Source organism: Ruditapes philippinarum, unplaced genomic scaffold, assembly GCF_026571515.1.
Source record: "Ruditapes philippinarum isolate M1 unplaced genomic scaffold, ASM2657151v2 ctg5517_1_1_1_1, whole genome shotgun sequence".
Classification (NCBI taxonomy): Eukaryota; Metazoa; Mollusca; class Bivalvia; order Venerida; family Veneridae; genus Ruditapes; species Ruditapes philippinarum.
The window spans coordinates 1,867-15,113 of NW_026855604.1; the positions used below are offsets into that span (position 1 = coordinate 1,867).

General features: G+C 31.5%; 1 protein-coding gene across 1 annotated transcript; it reads left to right on the plus strand.

Moving 5' to 3' along the window:
- The first annotated feature begins 335 nt into the window (after positions 1-335).
- Positions 336-5,466, plus strand: LOC132743862 (probable G-protein coupled receptor CG31760). Its single transcript, XM_060732438.1, has 6 exons — positions 336-444; positions 685-794; positions 2,878-3,092; positions 4,076-4,211; positions 4,634-4,739; positions 5,239-5,466. The coding sequence occupies exons 1-6, from the start codon at positions 397-399 to the stop codon at positions 5,464-5,466; spliced, it is 843 nt and encodes a 280-aa protein (XP_060588421.1). The 5' UTR covers positions 336-396.
- The last annotated feature ends 7,781 nt before the right edge of the window (positions 5,467-13,247 follow it).

Below are 13,247 nucleotides of genomic sequence, written 5' to 3' on the forward strand. Positions count from 1 at the left end.
GTATCAAAAAAAAACTCACATTACATTATCAAAACTTTAAAAAAAAAGAAAATATGCATAATAAAATAATTCTTCAAAGTGTTTTGTAGTAGTTTTTTAAGATTTCTATGGGAGTATTTCATGTAATGTAATCTAAGAGCTGTCTATAATTAACTTTTATTTCAAAAATATAACTAGAAATGATGTAATGCATTTCGTATTTTTCTGTTAACTGTTGGCAACTTTGATTTTTGATGTTCTTTCCCTGTTTATTACTATGCCATTAAAATATTAAAAATTGCATCTTTTTAAAGTTTCTTTTAACATTTGAAATCCAATCGTTTCTTTTTATTTATCTTTAATGCATATTTCTTAAAATATCTTCATTGATTTCAGGTAATCAAATCTGCAAGTCCTATGTTTCTCGAGCTAATGTGCGTTGGTGGTATTTTGGTTTGTTCACAGGTATATCTTTTCATTTACATTTATGAATATATTAAATAACAAGCAATTTAAAAGAGGAAACTATTTTTAACTTAGTAGTCATTTTGTTTGCTTTTGAAGTAGATTGGGCTCATATAAAATTTTCACCAAAAATATTTTCAGGTCGCCGGTACAGACCTGGGTGCGGTTCCAAAGTGGATTTATCGATATTTTTTCAATTAATTGCTTAAATACGCGGTAACATTTGCTTTTTAATTTCAGTTTTTTACAACTTATTTTACATCAACTGTTTTGGTATGCACAATACGCATCTGGCCGCAGCATATCGGTTTCTTTATTTTGTATGGATCTCTGGTTGTAAAGACATGGAGGTATTTATTCTCGCAACTTTTTTATACTATTTAGTTTATACATATTTTAGCCGCGTCATGGCAAAACCAACATAGTGCTTTTGCCACCAGCATAGATCCAGACCAGCATGCGCATCCTAGCAGTCTGATCAGGATCCATGCTGCTCGCTTACAAACCCTATAACTAGTAGAGAAATTGAGAGCGAACAGCATGGATCCTGATCAGAATGCGCGGATGCGCAGGCTGGTCTGAATCCATGCTGGTCGCAAACGCACTAGGTTGGATTTGTCATGGCGTGGCTCATTTTCTTCAAACATTTTGCACAAACAAAATTTGCAAGATTTACATACAATAATATATAACATAATTCAATGCTGAAAAATGATCAGAACAGAGAGCATAAAATATTTTAAAGGCCTTTTCCTAACAAAGGATTATTATTATTATAAACAAAACGGGATTTTGAAAATGTTTGAAATATTGAATGTGTAGACAATATTAATATTTATACTATTTAAAATGTATAATATTATCCATTTTTATGTATCGTGCTAAATACATAATATTTCTTTAAATAAACAATTTTAAAACAATAAAAAATAAAACAGAAACTTTGAGGAAAGCATTCATTATCAGTTAGACTATTTGCGTATGTCTATCCAATATATGTTCGAATTATCTCCCTATTACTAACAAAGTAAGGTCGATTTCTATTTATATTTACTCTTAAGTAATTTCTACTCATACACACAATGTTTACTAATAAGTGTTATAAATTTATGATACTTTGAAAAATAAGCAGCATAAATCTGAAAATGTTCTGATGTAACTTTCCTTTATGTGTCGACTTGTGTTAAGAGTTATATGTTTTTTAGGTTTTTTCGTTATGTTTAAAATTATACAAAAATCTTCCCGAAACTTCATCTATACTTTAATCAGCATTCATCCATACACACATAATTTTGCAGTCAAAATTGCAATCGAGTAGAAAAAAAGAAAGAAAAGAATTCATAAGCATGCATATATAACATTAAAACAAAAACAAAATTATACTTTGCTTAGGAAATATATTTGCGACTGGGAATCCATTAGTAAATGTGAGCAAATTCCGTCTGAGTTGTTATCCACCTGTCACCATGAAATCTGGTGGGAATAATTCATTATTTTATAAATGACCAGGTTCAATACGGGAATATTTCCTGAAATATTTTCTATAATAAATTAGCAAATTAATGTTTTAATGCGTTTATTGGTGAGCAAAAATAATTTAATGAAAGTTTATAAGCAATAAGCGGTTGATGAAAGCTTTGATAATTTGCCGCTTTCCTGTAACCATGTTAATTTAATTGTCCTTATTTGAACTAAAGAATCGGTTGTACAATGGGTGTTTATTAACAGCAAGCATTTTATTTTTATATTTTAAAAGAGTTTGAACAAAATTGCATCAAAAGGAATCACAAATTTACAGTGTCTGTTTTATTAAAATACACTTGTATACATTTTCATGTCTTCGGAATCATAGATTCTAATAGTTTCAGATTGAAATCCGCTAGTCGGTGCTAGGAAGCAATATTGCATGATCCCAATAAAAATCTTCGATCAAACCGAGTTTGCAATTTTAAATACATAATATTTGTTTTTTTTATTTTGCTATCGGTCTTCCACTTCCTCAGAACAGATTTTTACCGTTAATAAATTATATATTCCTATATATTAGCCTTGTTTTACTTCATTTGTCCTTCGGGACCATTGATTTCAATATTGTTCATACAGACCTGTGATATCTACTGCTTAAACAGGTGCTAAGGGCGTTAGAGATTCATCCTCACGAACAGAGCAGATTATATTCAACTACACGAATATGTATTTGCTCTTGAATTTTTTTCCAATGGAAACTCTTCCAATGAAAACTTCTTTTTAGAATGTTTTTACACTAAAATGACACGGCAATTTCAATTAAAAATGATCAATCTAAAGATTATTTCCATGGAAATTTTTAATTATATTGAACGGATTCCAAATTGGCATTAACCTTGCCTTGCATTGTAACAACCAACATTTCAACTGCATTCTAGATAAGTACAGTTATATGATGTATTACAGAATTTCTGCAATATTTACTGTGGGTGCTGGGAAGAGAGTTTACCTTCCAGATAAGGCTCTTTATCAACGGCTAGGTCTTATGATGGGTTTTGTTGTTATAGTTCTTGCCGCATGGACTGTAGGTAAACCACCAGTAATACAAAAAATTAAGACATCTGATGATCTTCTCTTTTATATTTGCAACTATGGACCAATGGAATATGCCGTTATTTCAGGTAAAAGCAAATTATATATGTGGTCATTTAAGCCTAAATTAACTAAAAGTATATGCATATATACATTTTTTTAACAAATTTTAAGAATTATATCTTAATAATATTCTTAAGGATATACAATGTATGCCCAAAAGATAGATGACAAAATCTGACGGGTTTTCCTATTTCTATTTCATCAAAACTATTTCATGTACCTGTTTCAATAATCCATTTTTTTCATATTTTGGTTTTTAATTGTTTTTGTTTTCTTTTAGATATTATTCCAAAATAATTGACAATGTTTTTTCTTATCACCTATAAAGTTACATGAAGATGGAATAAGTAAAACGTTTTTAACAGATGACTTTTGGAATGGTTCTATATCTGATGGAACTATTTCACTCAGATCGTTAATATCTATTCAAACGTTTTATTTTGTATTTGAGCCAAGAACATAATAAATTTTGATAATTAGTTAAAACTTTACATGCCTTTTGTAACATTGACAATTATACAACCAATACCTTAATTAATGTTTTGTTCAATTTTAAGTGACCCTTTTTATGTTTTTATAACAAATAGTGTTAACTGCTGTAACCATTTTTGTTCTCCGGAAAAGTAATGTTAAAGACAATCTTTTATTTTAACTCCTCAATTTTTCTAAGGGTATAATTAGAGGGTATAAACATAATTGATATGGACAAGCTTGAAAAATCGTGCTATGAATGAACTGTTTATTTTATTTAATTTATAAAACAATACAGTGTTGATTTATGTTTATGTGTATGCTAATGATATATTATTTTGTGTAATGTTTAATGCCCATTTGAACTTTGTTTATATAAATTGGTTTATCTGAATGTTCTGCTGAATAGTATATGGCATTTGTTACGTTCTATCAAGTTGGGTAAAAATGAAATTATTATAAACTCCGAAACTTTAATAATTTAATGATTTGTTTACTTTAAGTTAACAAAACATTCGTCTCACATCTTATCTTTTAGCTGAAATACTGCTCCTATTGTATGGCGTGTACCTTTGCTTCACAACAAGAAAAGTGCCGTCACAGTTCAATGACAAATTCATGACGTATGCGATATATAACGCAATTATTCTTGGAATTTTCATGACATTCATGTCGTAAGTTTATAATTATCATTTTCATTTTCAACCATATTATACATGTCAAAATCCTTGCATTTTAATATTTCCATTTAAATTTCAAATAATTTCTATTGAAAAAAGTAATAAATTAACATTGAACTGTTTTTAAAATACTAAATAAACTTAAATAAAATTCCTATACACTATTCGTATCATATTTACGTTTAAAAACTTATTTTTTTTACATAATAATTCTTTGATGATTAGGCGTCTAATAAACAGCATTTAGATCTATAGATTTCATACGCCGGTCAATCTATTTCTAGATGAAAGTAGGAAGTTTCGATGTTGATTTACTTATTTGGCTGTAGAAAGCCGTCTTTGAAAGTCTTAGCGATGTGGTTGATGTTGCAGCCCCTCGTTTATGATTATAATCCTTTTGTATATTTTCCTTTCAGTCGTCTGCTTATAACAGTTATCGGGCCTGATATGTCTCTGGTGTTTCAATTTCTCCAACTCCAAGTGTTTGCTTCAATTACTCTTCTTATCATTTTTGTTCCAAAGGTATGTTAAAGTCCGACATAAAAAGGTTATTATATGCTACGAAGATACATGCAAAAAATATGTGTGATTAACACATGATAGAATAAAAATAAATCATCGTTCTTAACTCAATTATTTGAAAAAGAAATTTGTATTTTCAATGGAGAAAACAAGCTTATTGTACTGCTGTAAAAATAATTTTTTGAAGTAACTACTTTTTCAACAGATACAGTTATAGAATTGTATACTTACATTGTTTATTAGTTTATCACTGCAATTATAGATAATGTTATTTTGGAATGCAACTGAATTTAAAGTTGAACGATTTTATTTATTACATAATTGTAATGAAGAAGAATTAGGTATATATTGCCTTTTATTTATACAATCTAGAATTTTACTTCTATTTAGAGTTGTTTCGCGCACTATGAGTTTCGCACCACTGTGAAGCTATTTTGATTCCTACATATACTTCTATTACAATAAGACAATCATATACAAAATGTTAAATTATCTCTAGTTTCTAGCTGTCAGAAAGGCAAAAGAAACAGGCGATCAGAATAACACATTCACTAGTCTTAATGGCCAAGGTTTAGGAAAAGGTCGATTTACTAAGCAGTTATCATCTGCGCTGGATTTGAATGTAAACTTTCTTAAATTCCTGGTGGAAGCCACGAACAAGGCAACACAAACAGACAGCACGTTAGAATGCGAGGGAACAACTTACACAACAGTCGACACAAAATAGTGGTTTGGTTAAATATATACATAATTTCAAACATCGAATCATATATCATAAATTGTTTTAATGCACTAATGTCGAACTTCACAATGTTCCTGCGAACTAATTGTGTAATTAAACTTATAATGTTATGTTTGAACTGATAATAAATAGACATTTAGTAAATTTGTATAAAAGTTCATATAGACAGTATGTAATTATGGTGTTTTAGTGCCGAATCATTTTAGGCTTTCCTCACATTTACATTTTTTTTGTAAAATCCTTAACGAAGCCAATTTTAAGGAATCTTGACTAAGATGTGCAATACTGAAGAATAATTTTGTATAACTCTTTAATACACTATTTACTACATATAAATGTAGTAACAAAATTGCTTATGATTTCAACTGATTATGAGTGTCACGTGACCTATTATGAGTTTGTGGCCCGGGGCCGAGAGCTAGTTATCAGCCCGCAGAACATGTGCACGTGCACAAACTGAAACAATGACGTCATATTTTACGTCATCAAACAGTTAACTGTAAAAGTGAAAGTAGGTTATCAGCACGAATATTAGAGCTTAAACATATTTCGTAAAAATACATTGTTGTTACTATTGAAATTTGAAGAAAGAATACGGCAAAATAATTAAAAAAATGAAAATAAAACTTGCTTCTAGATGTTACTGCTTTGAACACACAAACAGTAAATATCTCTATACAGAATAGTAGAAGTGTAGACAATAATTTCAACGAAAGCTCTACTTCAAAGTATTTTGGTTTTGTTTTTTTTTAAAAAATGCTACTATTAGATCTACCAAGTGTATTAAAGACATTAATACACGGCAGAGTAGGGCCGGAAGGTGATAATCGGCCCTTAATGAATAATGCCCTCGGGCTGAAGCCCTCGGGCCATTATTCATTTTGCGGACCGATTATCACCTTCCGGCCCTACTCTGCCTTGTATTAATCTTTTAATCTAGAAAAACTTGATATCCGGCCTTGAAACGTTCATCGTCAAAATTAATAAAAATCATAAAATATTGTTTTTGACTTCGCCGTCATATATATTATTCATGATAATTTGACTTTACAATATACAGTTCAAAAAGAAATTTAGGACATTGTTATAATGCTATTTATTTTGTTTGCTTTAAGTACTTGATATTCATATATGATTTATCTACTTTGACATATTTTAAACAAATTGTTTTATCAATCCATTTTATGCGCATGAAAGCTATGCATTTAATTCAAAACATATTTCTTTATTTTCTTATATACCAAATTCAAATACCATTACCAACAACATCGTTTCAAAGAAAGAACTTATTTTTTAGATCATAAGGCTAGGTTTACACGGTTTTGTCTCTCTTTAAAAAATAACACATTGCCGAATTACCGAGACTAGACCTTTGATGACCACCTACTGTAAATGTTTTTGTAGAATCAATTTAACGTTCAAGCAATAAACTTATTTGAAACATTGTGTAATTTCTAAATATTGTGCTGTTTAAAATACTCAAAATTTAAAAACATTTCAATAAGTTTTCTGTACACATAATTAATGAAAGGTTGTAAATGTGTGCGTGTGTGCGTGCGTGCATGCGTGTGTATGTGCGCGTGTGTGTTTTGTTGTTGTTGTTGTTTTGTTTTGTTTAATGGGTTTTTGTAATTACTTCTTCGCTAATATCGGTAACCAATCATGGCACTTTCTTTTTATTTTAAAATAATCTTTTATTCTATTTTAAATCACCTCTTTTTGAAATCCCTTGATTATAACCAGTTTGATTTCTTAAATTAACTTGTCAAAACTGCATTTTTATAACTGTCATTTATCAACTTTGGTGTGAAAAAGATGACAAAATATAGTCAGCCAACGGTAGTGAGTCTGGAAAAGGCGCATGGATATGTAGCCTGGCTCTAAAATAGTGGCAAAGGCTAATGACTTTCTGCTCAATCAAAATAAAGGTAAAATTATAAATATTTGTTAATACCTTAAGTTAAAAAAGAGTCGAAAGTTTTAAGTATTTCATTTCTCTCCAATAGCTGCATGTAATATGTTCATTATTGATATATTTTATGAATTATACAAACTGAAATCTTGTTTGCAAAAGTTCTTCACAATGTTTTTTTTCCCCACGTTACAAGCTCTGTAGATAATAAAATATGGAATCTAGCATAATTTGTTTCTCTTAAATCACATTAAAGGGGATAAGATGATATATCTTAATTAAACTAGTACATGAACGATGCACCATTAAGGCCCCATCACACTAGACTGCGTTTGTACGGCGTTGTTAAATTTAACAATTCGCCGCGAGATCGCAAGAAAATTTTGATCTTTTTGATGACATTGAGACTTCACGGCGATCATGGCGTTGTTACGGAGCTTCATCGGCGTTGTAATGCATTCTTACGGCGTTTTAATTGGCGCACTTCAACTGCGTTATTTACGTTTTCTCTTGGCGCTCTCGCGGCGCTCACACTGCGCTGAAATCGTGCTTCATATACCAGCGATAACTCACGTCTGCATCAGATGTTCATTTTTATTTTAGACCAATTAAAGTAATTAAACTATGCAATCAAGCAATATTCCAGTTTGCTGCTGTTCATCATCCATGGTGAAAAAGACAATTAAATGCAACACGTTTTTCAGGCGAACGAAGTAGAATCTCTTTGAGAGCGAAATGGCCGCCCCGTAAAGTAGTAGTATGAGCGTTTTAGAAAAATAAATCATCGTAAAAGGGCAAGACACACGGAATATGAGCGCAATAGAGACGCAGCACAATGTCGTACAAGCGTCGCGGCTAACCACGGCGTTCATTCGGCGATCCATCTGCGGTTTCACGGCGCTCCTGATGTGTTGTAGTAGCACTCTTATCAGAACGCCGAGTGACGGCATACTCAATACGCTCCGTCGGTCGGCGTATTGTGCGATGCTACGGCGATGCTTGCGATCTTCCTGCGCTCACCTCAACATTTTCAATATTCATTTTCTTTAGACATGGGTTTTTAGGTATTGTTTTTTTTTTAGTTTAAAGATATAGAAAAGAGGCGAACACTGTTATACACAACTACGCTTAATTCCCTATATTTATCTGGACTTATTTGGCTTAACTGAAACCTAAAACTGTTCATATGACATACCGTGACATACGTGATGGAATATAAATCATGCTGATTTGATCACCATATAGGATCCAGACAAATACCCAAAATAAACTCTAAGTTCAGATTTATTTCTTAAGAAATACATGTATAAGTTTTAATTTGTTACATTTTTATTGTAATTTTATTAATACGGGCAATACTGGTACTGGCGTATCTCGTTGCTATTTACAAGAAGTCATGCGTATTTCTTCGGTCTTTGTCCACTTTGATGGTATAAGGTTATGATTCGAAACACTGTCAATATCAACCATGTAAAGACATTGCGGAAAAGATATATGTGAAAGTCTAATATTACGGACATTACATATTTAAAAACAGATATCTATTTAAAACAAAGCGATGTTATTCATTTTTGTGCAACGTCTTAAACTTAAACAATTATTGTCATCCTCTTTTGATTGAATGTATTTTTTAGAAGAAGAATCAACATAAATGAAAGAAATATATTCTTGATAATTATAATCAGAAAAGGTTGAAGATGATTTTCTGTCAATAATAAAGGTTTCAGTTAATTTGTTCAAACGAATTCTCGTCACATTGAATTGTAAATTGAAATTCTTTATTTCAATAATATAAGTCTTATAAAGCTATCTAATTTTCACTGTGGATTGGTACAACAATTATTATAGAAAGACGTATTAAAACAAGATTATGAATGACATGACATCCTTATTCGTATGAAGTCACGCCTTACCGACAGGATATTCAAATTTGTCAGAGTTTACTAATCTGTTCCATGATAAGAAAGTTTCCAAATGTTTACCGAAAAGGTATGCCTTTAAGAGTCGCGATTGTTTAAACAGCCATATCTTTCTCACGTTTGAGCAAATGCAAAGCATGGAATGCATGTACCAATTAAGTCAATATCAGTGCTTTTGCGTCGTTTTGAATGTTGGCTTGAAAACCAATGCGGAAAGTGTGACAATTTTGAAGACATGTATCTTTTTTATGGCAACAGTTGCTGCGCTAGTAAAAAGAAATCAGTACATCGTTTTGAAGATATCAATACCTATGTGTAAGGATCTACCCTGACATAGAATTCGTAGGTTTAGACAGTTATGGAACATCCCTTGGCAACAATGAGGACCAAGGGTGTATTCATGGTCACGAAATTTCATCAGACTGGAATAATGTAGAATTGACATTTATTTGTGAAAAGCATGATAAGTCGCTATTATTTAAATCAGAACTTTATCGTGAATATATTTCCTATAAAAAATTGAATGTGCTTTTTGTAATGACATAGACAATGGAAACCTGTCATTCTAGGAGTTTGAAATTCAGCGCGTGCGAGTTTGAAGAATATGTTGATCTTATTACTAACTTTGATTCTAGGGTATGTGTGATTTTTGCCTGACAAGAACTGACCTAACTTTAAGATGGTAGAGATATGCCCTGCTTATTATCTTAATTTTAGCAGTATCTTTGACATAAGGGACAAATGTTTCTTTGTTTGTTTGTTTGTTTGTTTAATTGGGTTTTAAGTCACACCGACATATTATAGGTCCTATAGCGACGTTCCAGCTTTAGTGGTGGAGGTAGATGTGGAGATGGTGAGATAGGACCATTTTATATATATTTTCATACAAATAGTCATAAATCATACAAAATGAATACTGTTACATATGCAACTCGATTCATTTTAAATAATTTTCCCGTCATATGATACGTCTGCAAAGTGTCGTATACAATTTTCTTGTAAAAATCGCAGTGCTCCTAGTTATTTCTTTAACGACATGTTAATCTAAATAGTCATGGTCCAAGAGAAGTATGCACAGGAAAAGCCAAATCACAAAACTTCACAGCAATACATGTGTTCGCCATAATCGTCAGTATATTTGTAATTGCCATTGTAGTTGTAAGCCTATAGCCTTTTAAAAGATACAATAATATGTAATTTTCATTGTCAAAACAAATCAAAGAAGAATTTTAATGATAATTCTATCAGATTAATATACAAAATGTATATGAAACTATATATGAATATTTGATACATTTTTATGATATCCATTACTGAAATTAAATGACACCTGGTATCATAATTTAGGAACATTAATTAGCTATTTATCTCTTTGTTAAATAGCGGTAACGTATACGTATGGTTTTCAGTTTTTGGGCGGTAAGTATCAAAATGAAAATTACACAAATTGTGATGTAGGTGTTATACTGTAAACAGTATTTTTACTCGCGTGATGATGAAATAAAAAAAATATTGATACTGATAATAATAACAATGAATAATTCTTTATTTAACGAAAATAAGGTCGTATTACGACAATACATGCAAGCATCAAGGCTAACACATGTATAATGTAAAATTTTATTTTCAACAAGATTTTTTGAGTCACGTCAATGAACAGGCTCTGTAACACCGCACTTTGGGGTCAAACGCACTTTGGGGTCGAACCCCAAAGTGCGTTACGCACTTTGGGGTCCAAATTCGACCCCAAAGTGCGTTAAACAGGTACATATGCATTTTTCAACATCAGGCAAACGACCGCACTTTGGGGTCAGAGAAAATTTATGTTCATTATGTTTTAAATAATATAGTGTAGTCAAAGCAAATGGTAAACAAAAATCAAGGTATTAAATAGACACAAAACATGTGCCCTGAATCAATAGGGATTTAAATGGTCTTGATAAGTAAGTGAAGAACTTTCACAAAATAAATCACAAAATAAAGATTTTGTATCAATGCAGCACGCCTCCAGATTCACGCTAATTTTCATGAAAATTTTGAAAATTTATTTGAATGTATAATATTGTGGAATAACCAAAAGGAAGCAATTTGCACATTATCAATGGCACTTATAACTTACGTAAATTACCAAAAAGTTGTCAAAATATGCATAAATAGCCCTTAATGCGTTAGTAACGCAGTAGGAATATAGTTGTAAATATTGAAAACTCAGTCATTGACCGCACATAACATGTAAAATATTACTTGAATCTTGAATCATTTTACATTTCCTATAATCGTAGTATATATTTCTCAAGTTTGATTTTATTGAAATATTTTGACTCATCTGGAGGCATGCAGCTTTAAGCTTAAAATATGTTTTTCTAAAATTTTCCATTTATTTTAAAAGAATGTACACCTTTCATTAACTCCATTGTTTTTAGCTAAATGCATCATTTTCCCGTTTGTTATTTACACATTTTACAGAAATATGATAGTCTTTGCATAGACAAAGGTATAAATTCTGGGTAATCTTAGTAAGACATTTCAGTAAAAAATTTGCCTGATAATATGTTAAAATAGCCATTCATTTAGCTAAATGTGACACATTTAGAAACTTGACTAGGTGAAGATGCGGCTTTAAGTAGTAGTCCGTACAGGCAGTCAAAAAATATCAACTATTTAAGTAGTCGCACATTAACCCTTTCCCCCATGAGCATATTGTGAAAAATGGCCGTTTTCACTGAAAAGCCTCCTGTTACAAGTTCAAACTGCTATGAAACTATGAAAAATGCTTCAATACTAATCAAACTTGGCACAAATGTTGACTGGACCATTGCCTTTGTAACGACATGCTCAGTCTTAAATTTCCTGTTACCATGACAACGAGGGGACATCTCAAAATTGCCAAAAATCACTATTTTTGCCTCGATTTTTTCCATCAAAATTTATTTCAAAGTGCTGCAACTTCTCAAGGGATTGAGATAGAGTCAAAGGCTTTTCAGCGTTGGTTAAACGTTACATTATGATCGACCTGGGGTCATTTTTAGCCTCTCAAAAGTCCAAAATTTTCTTGGCGATGAGGGGGACTCCGCCCCCTTCAAACCCCCCTAACAGAAGGGGGCACATCCCCCTTCTGGCAACCCCCTGATGTATCTTTTGGATGGGGGGCGGCGCCGAAAAATTGCTCATTATTTTTAGCAACATTTCTTTAACGAAAACTTATGTTTGGGGCCCAAATAGGACATTTTTTCACTATTTGAGGCCCCAAAAAGGGGGGGGGGTCGAAAGTGCGTTGTTTCGCGTATATATTTGGTAAAGGGTTAAGAGCGAGCTTCAGAATAATGTAAAATTCTCACTGGGGGTATAGAGGGGATTGTGGGGTATCGATCTCCCCGAGGTTTAAAAATAACATTTTAAAGGCCCATTATGCTTTTATTTGTTTTTTTTTCAGCTTTTTTATTTTGATGTTCTTTTATATTATCAAAAAAATACACATTGGCCAATTACCTGAACCATCTTGTTCATCTGTTGCTTTTTGACAATGATGAGTACAGTACTGTTATAGTGATAAGTAGTTTACATGTTTTATATGGAAGTCAAATACTACATTGTTTTGACTACTTTTATGACAAATAATTTCCCATTTATCGCTACTTTATTCAGGTAACAAGCATCTTACATTTCTCTGATACCATTATTTTAACATTATAAAAATTCATCTTTCTAAAGAAGTATGTAAGATTTCCCATTAAAAAAGCATCTGGCGAACGGTTGTTACGGAGGGGGAAAAATATTAACTGCATTTTATTTCATTCCTTACATATTTAAAATGGAGCTCAACATGGCACCAAAAGTTATCAAGTAAATGACTGACAGAACGGGATCTTTTTCGCAGCATCTTTTAACTTTAGGAATACACGATTTCTGTACTAAAATATTTTGAACGGTGGCAA

Bases quoted from the DNA above. Each gene is read 5' to 3' on its own strand.
- LOC132743862 (XM_060732438.1), top strand. From the start codon at position 397: ATGTTTCTCGAGCTAATGTGCGTTGGTGGTATTTTGGTTTGTTCACAG. The intron at 795-2,877 runs GTATTTATTCTC...GATGTATTACAG, and splicing joins CTGGTTGTAAAGACATGGAG to AATTTCTGCAATATTTACTG. The intron at 3,093-4,075 runs GTAAAAGCAAAT...CTTATCTTTTAG, and splicing joins GGAATATGCCGTTATTTCAG to CTGAAATACTGCTCCTATTG.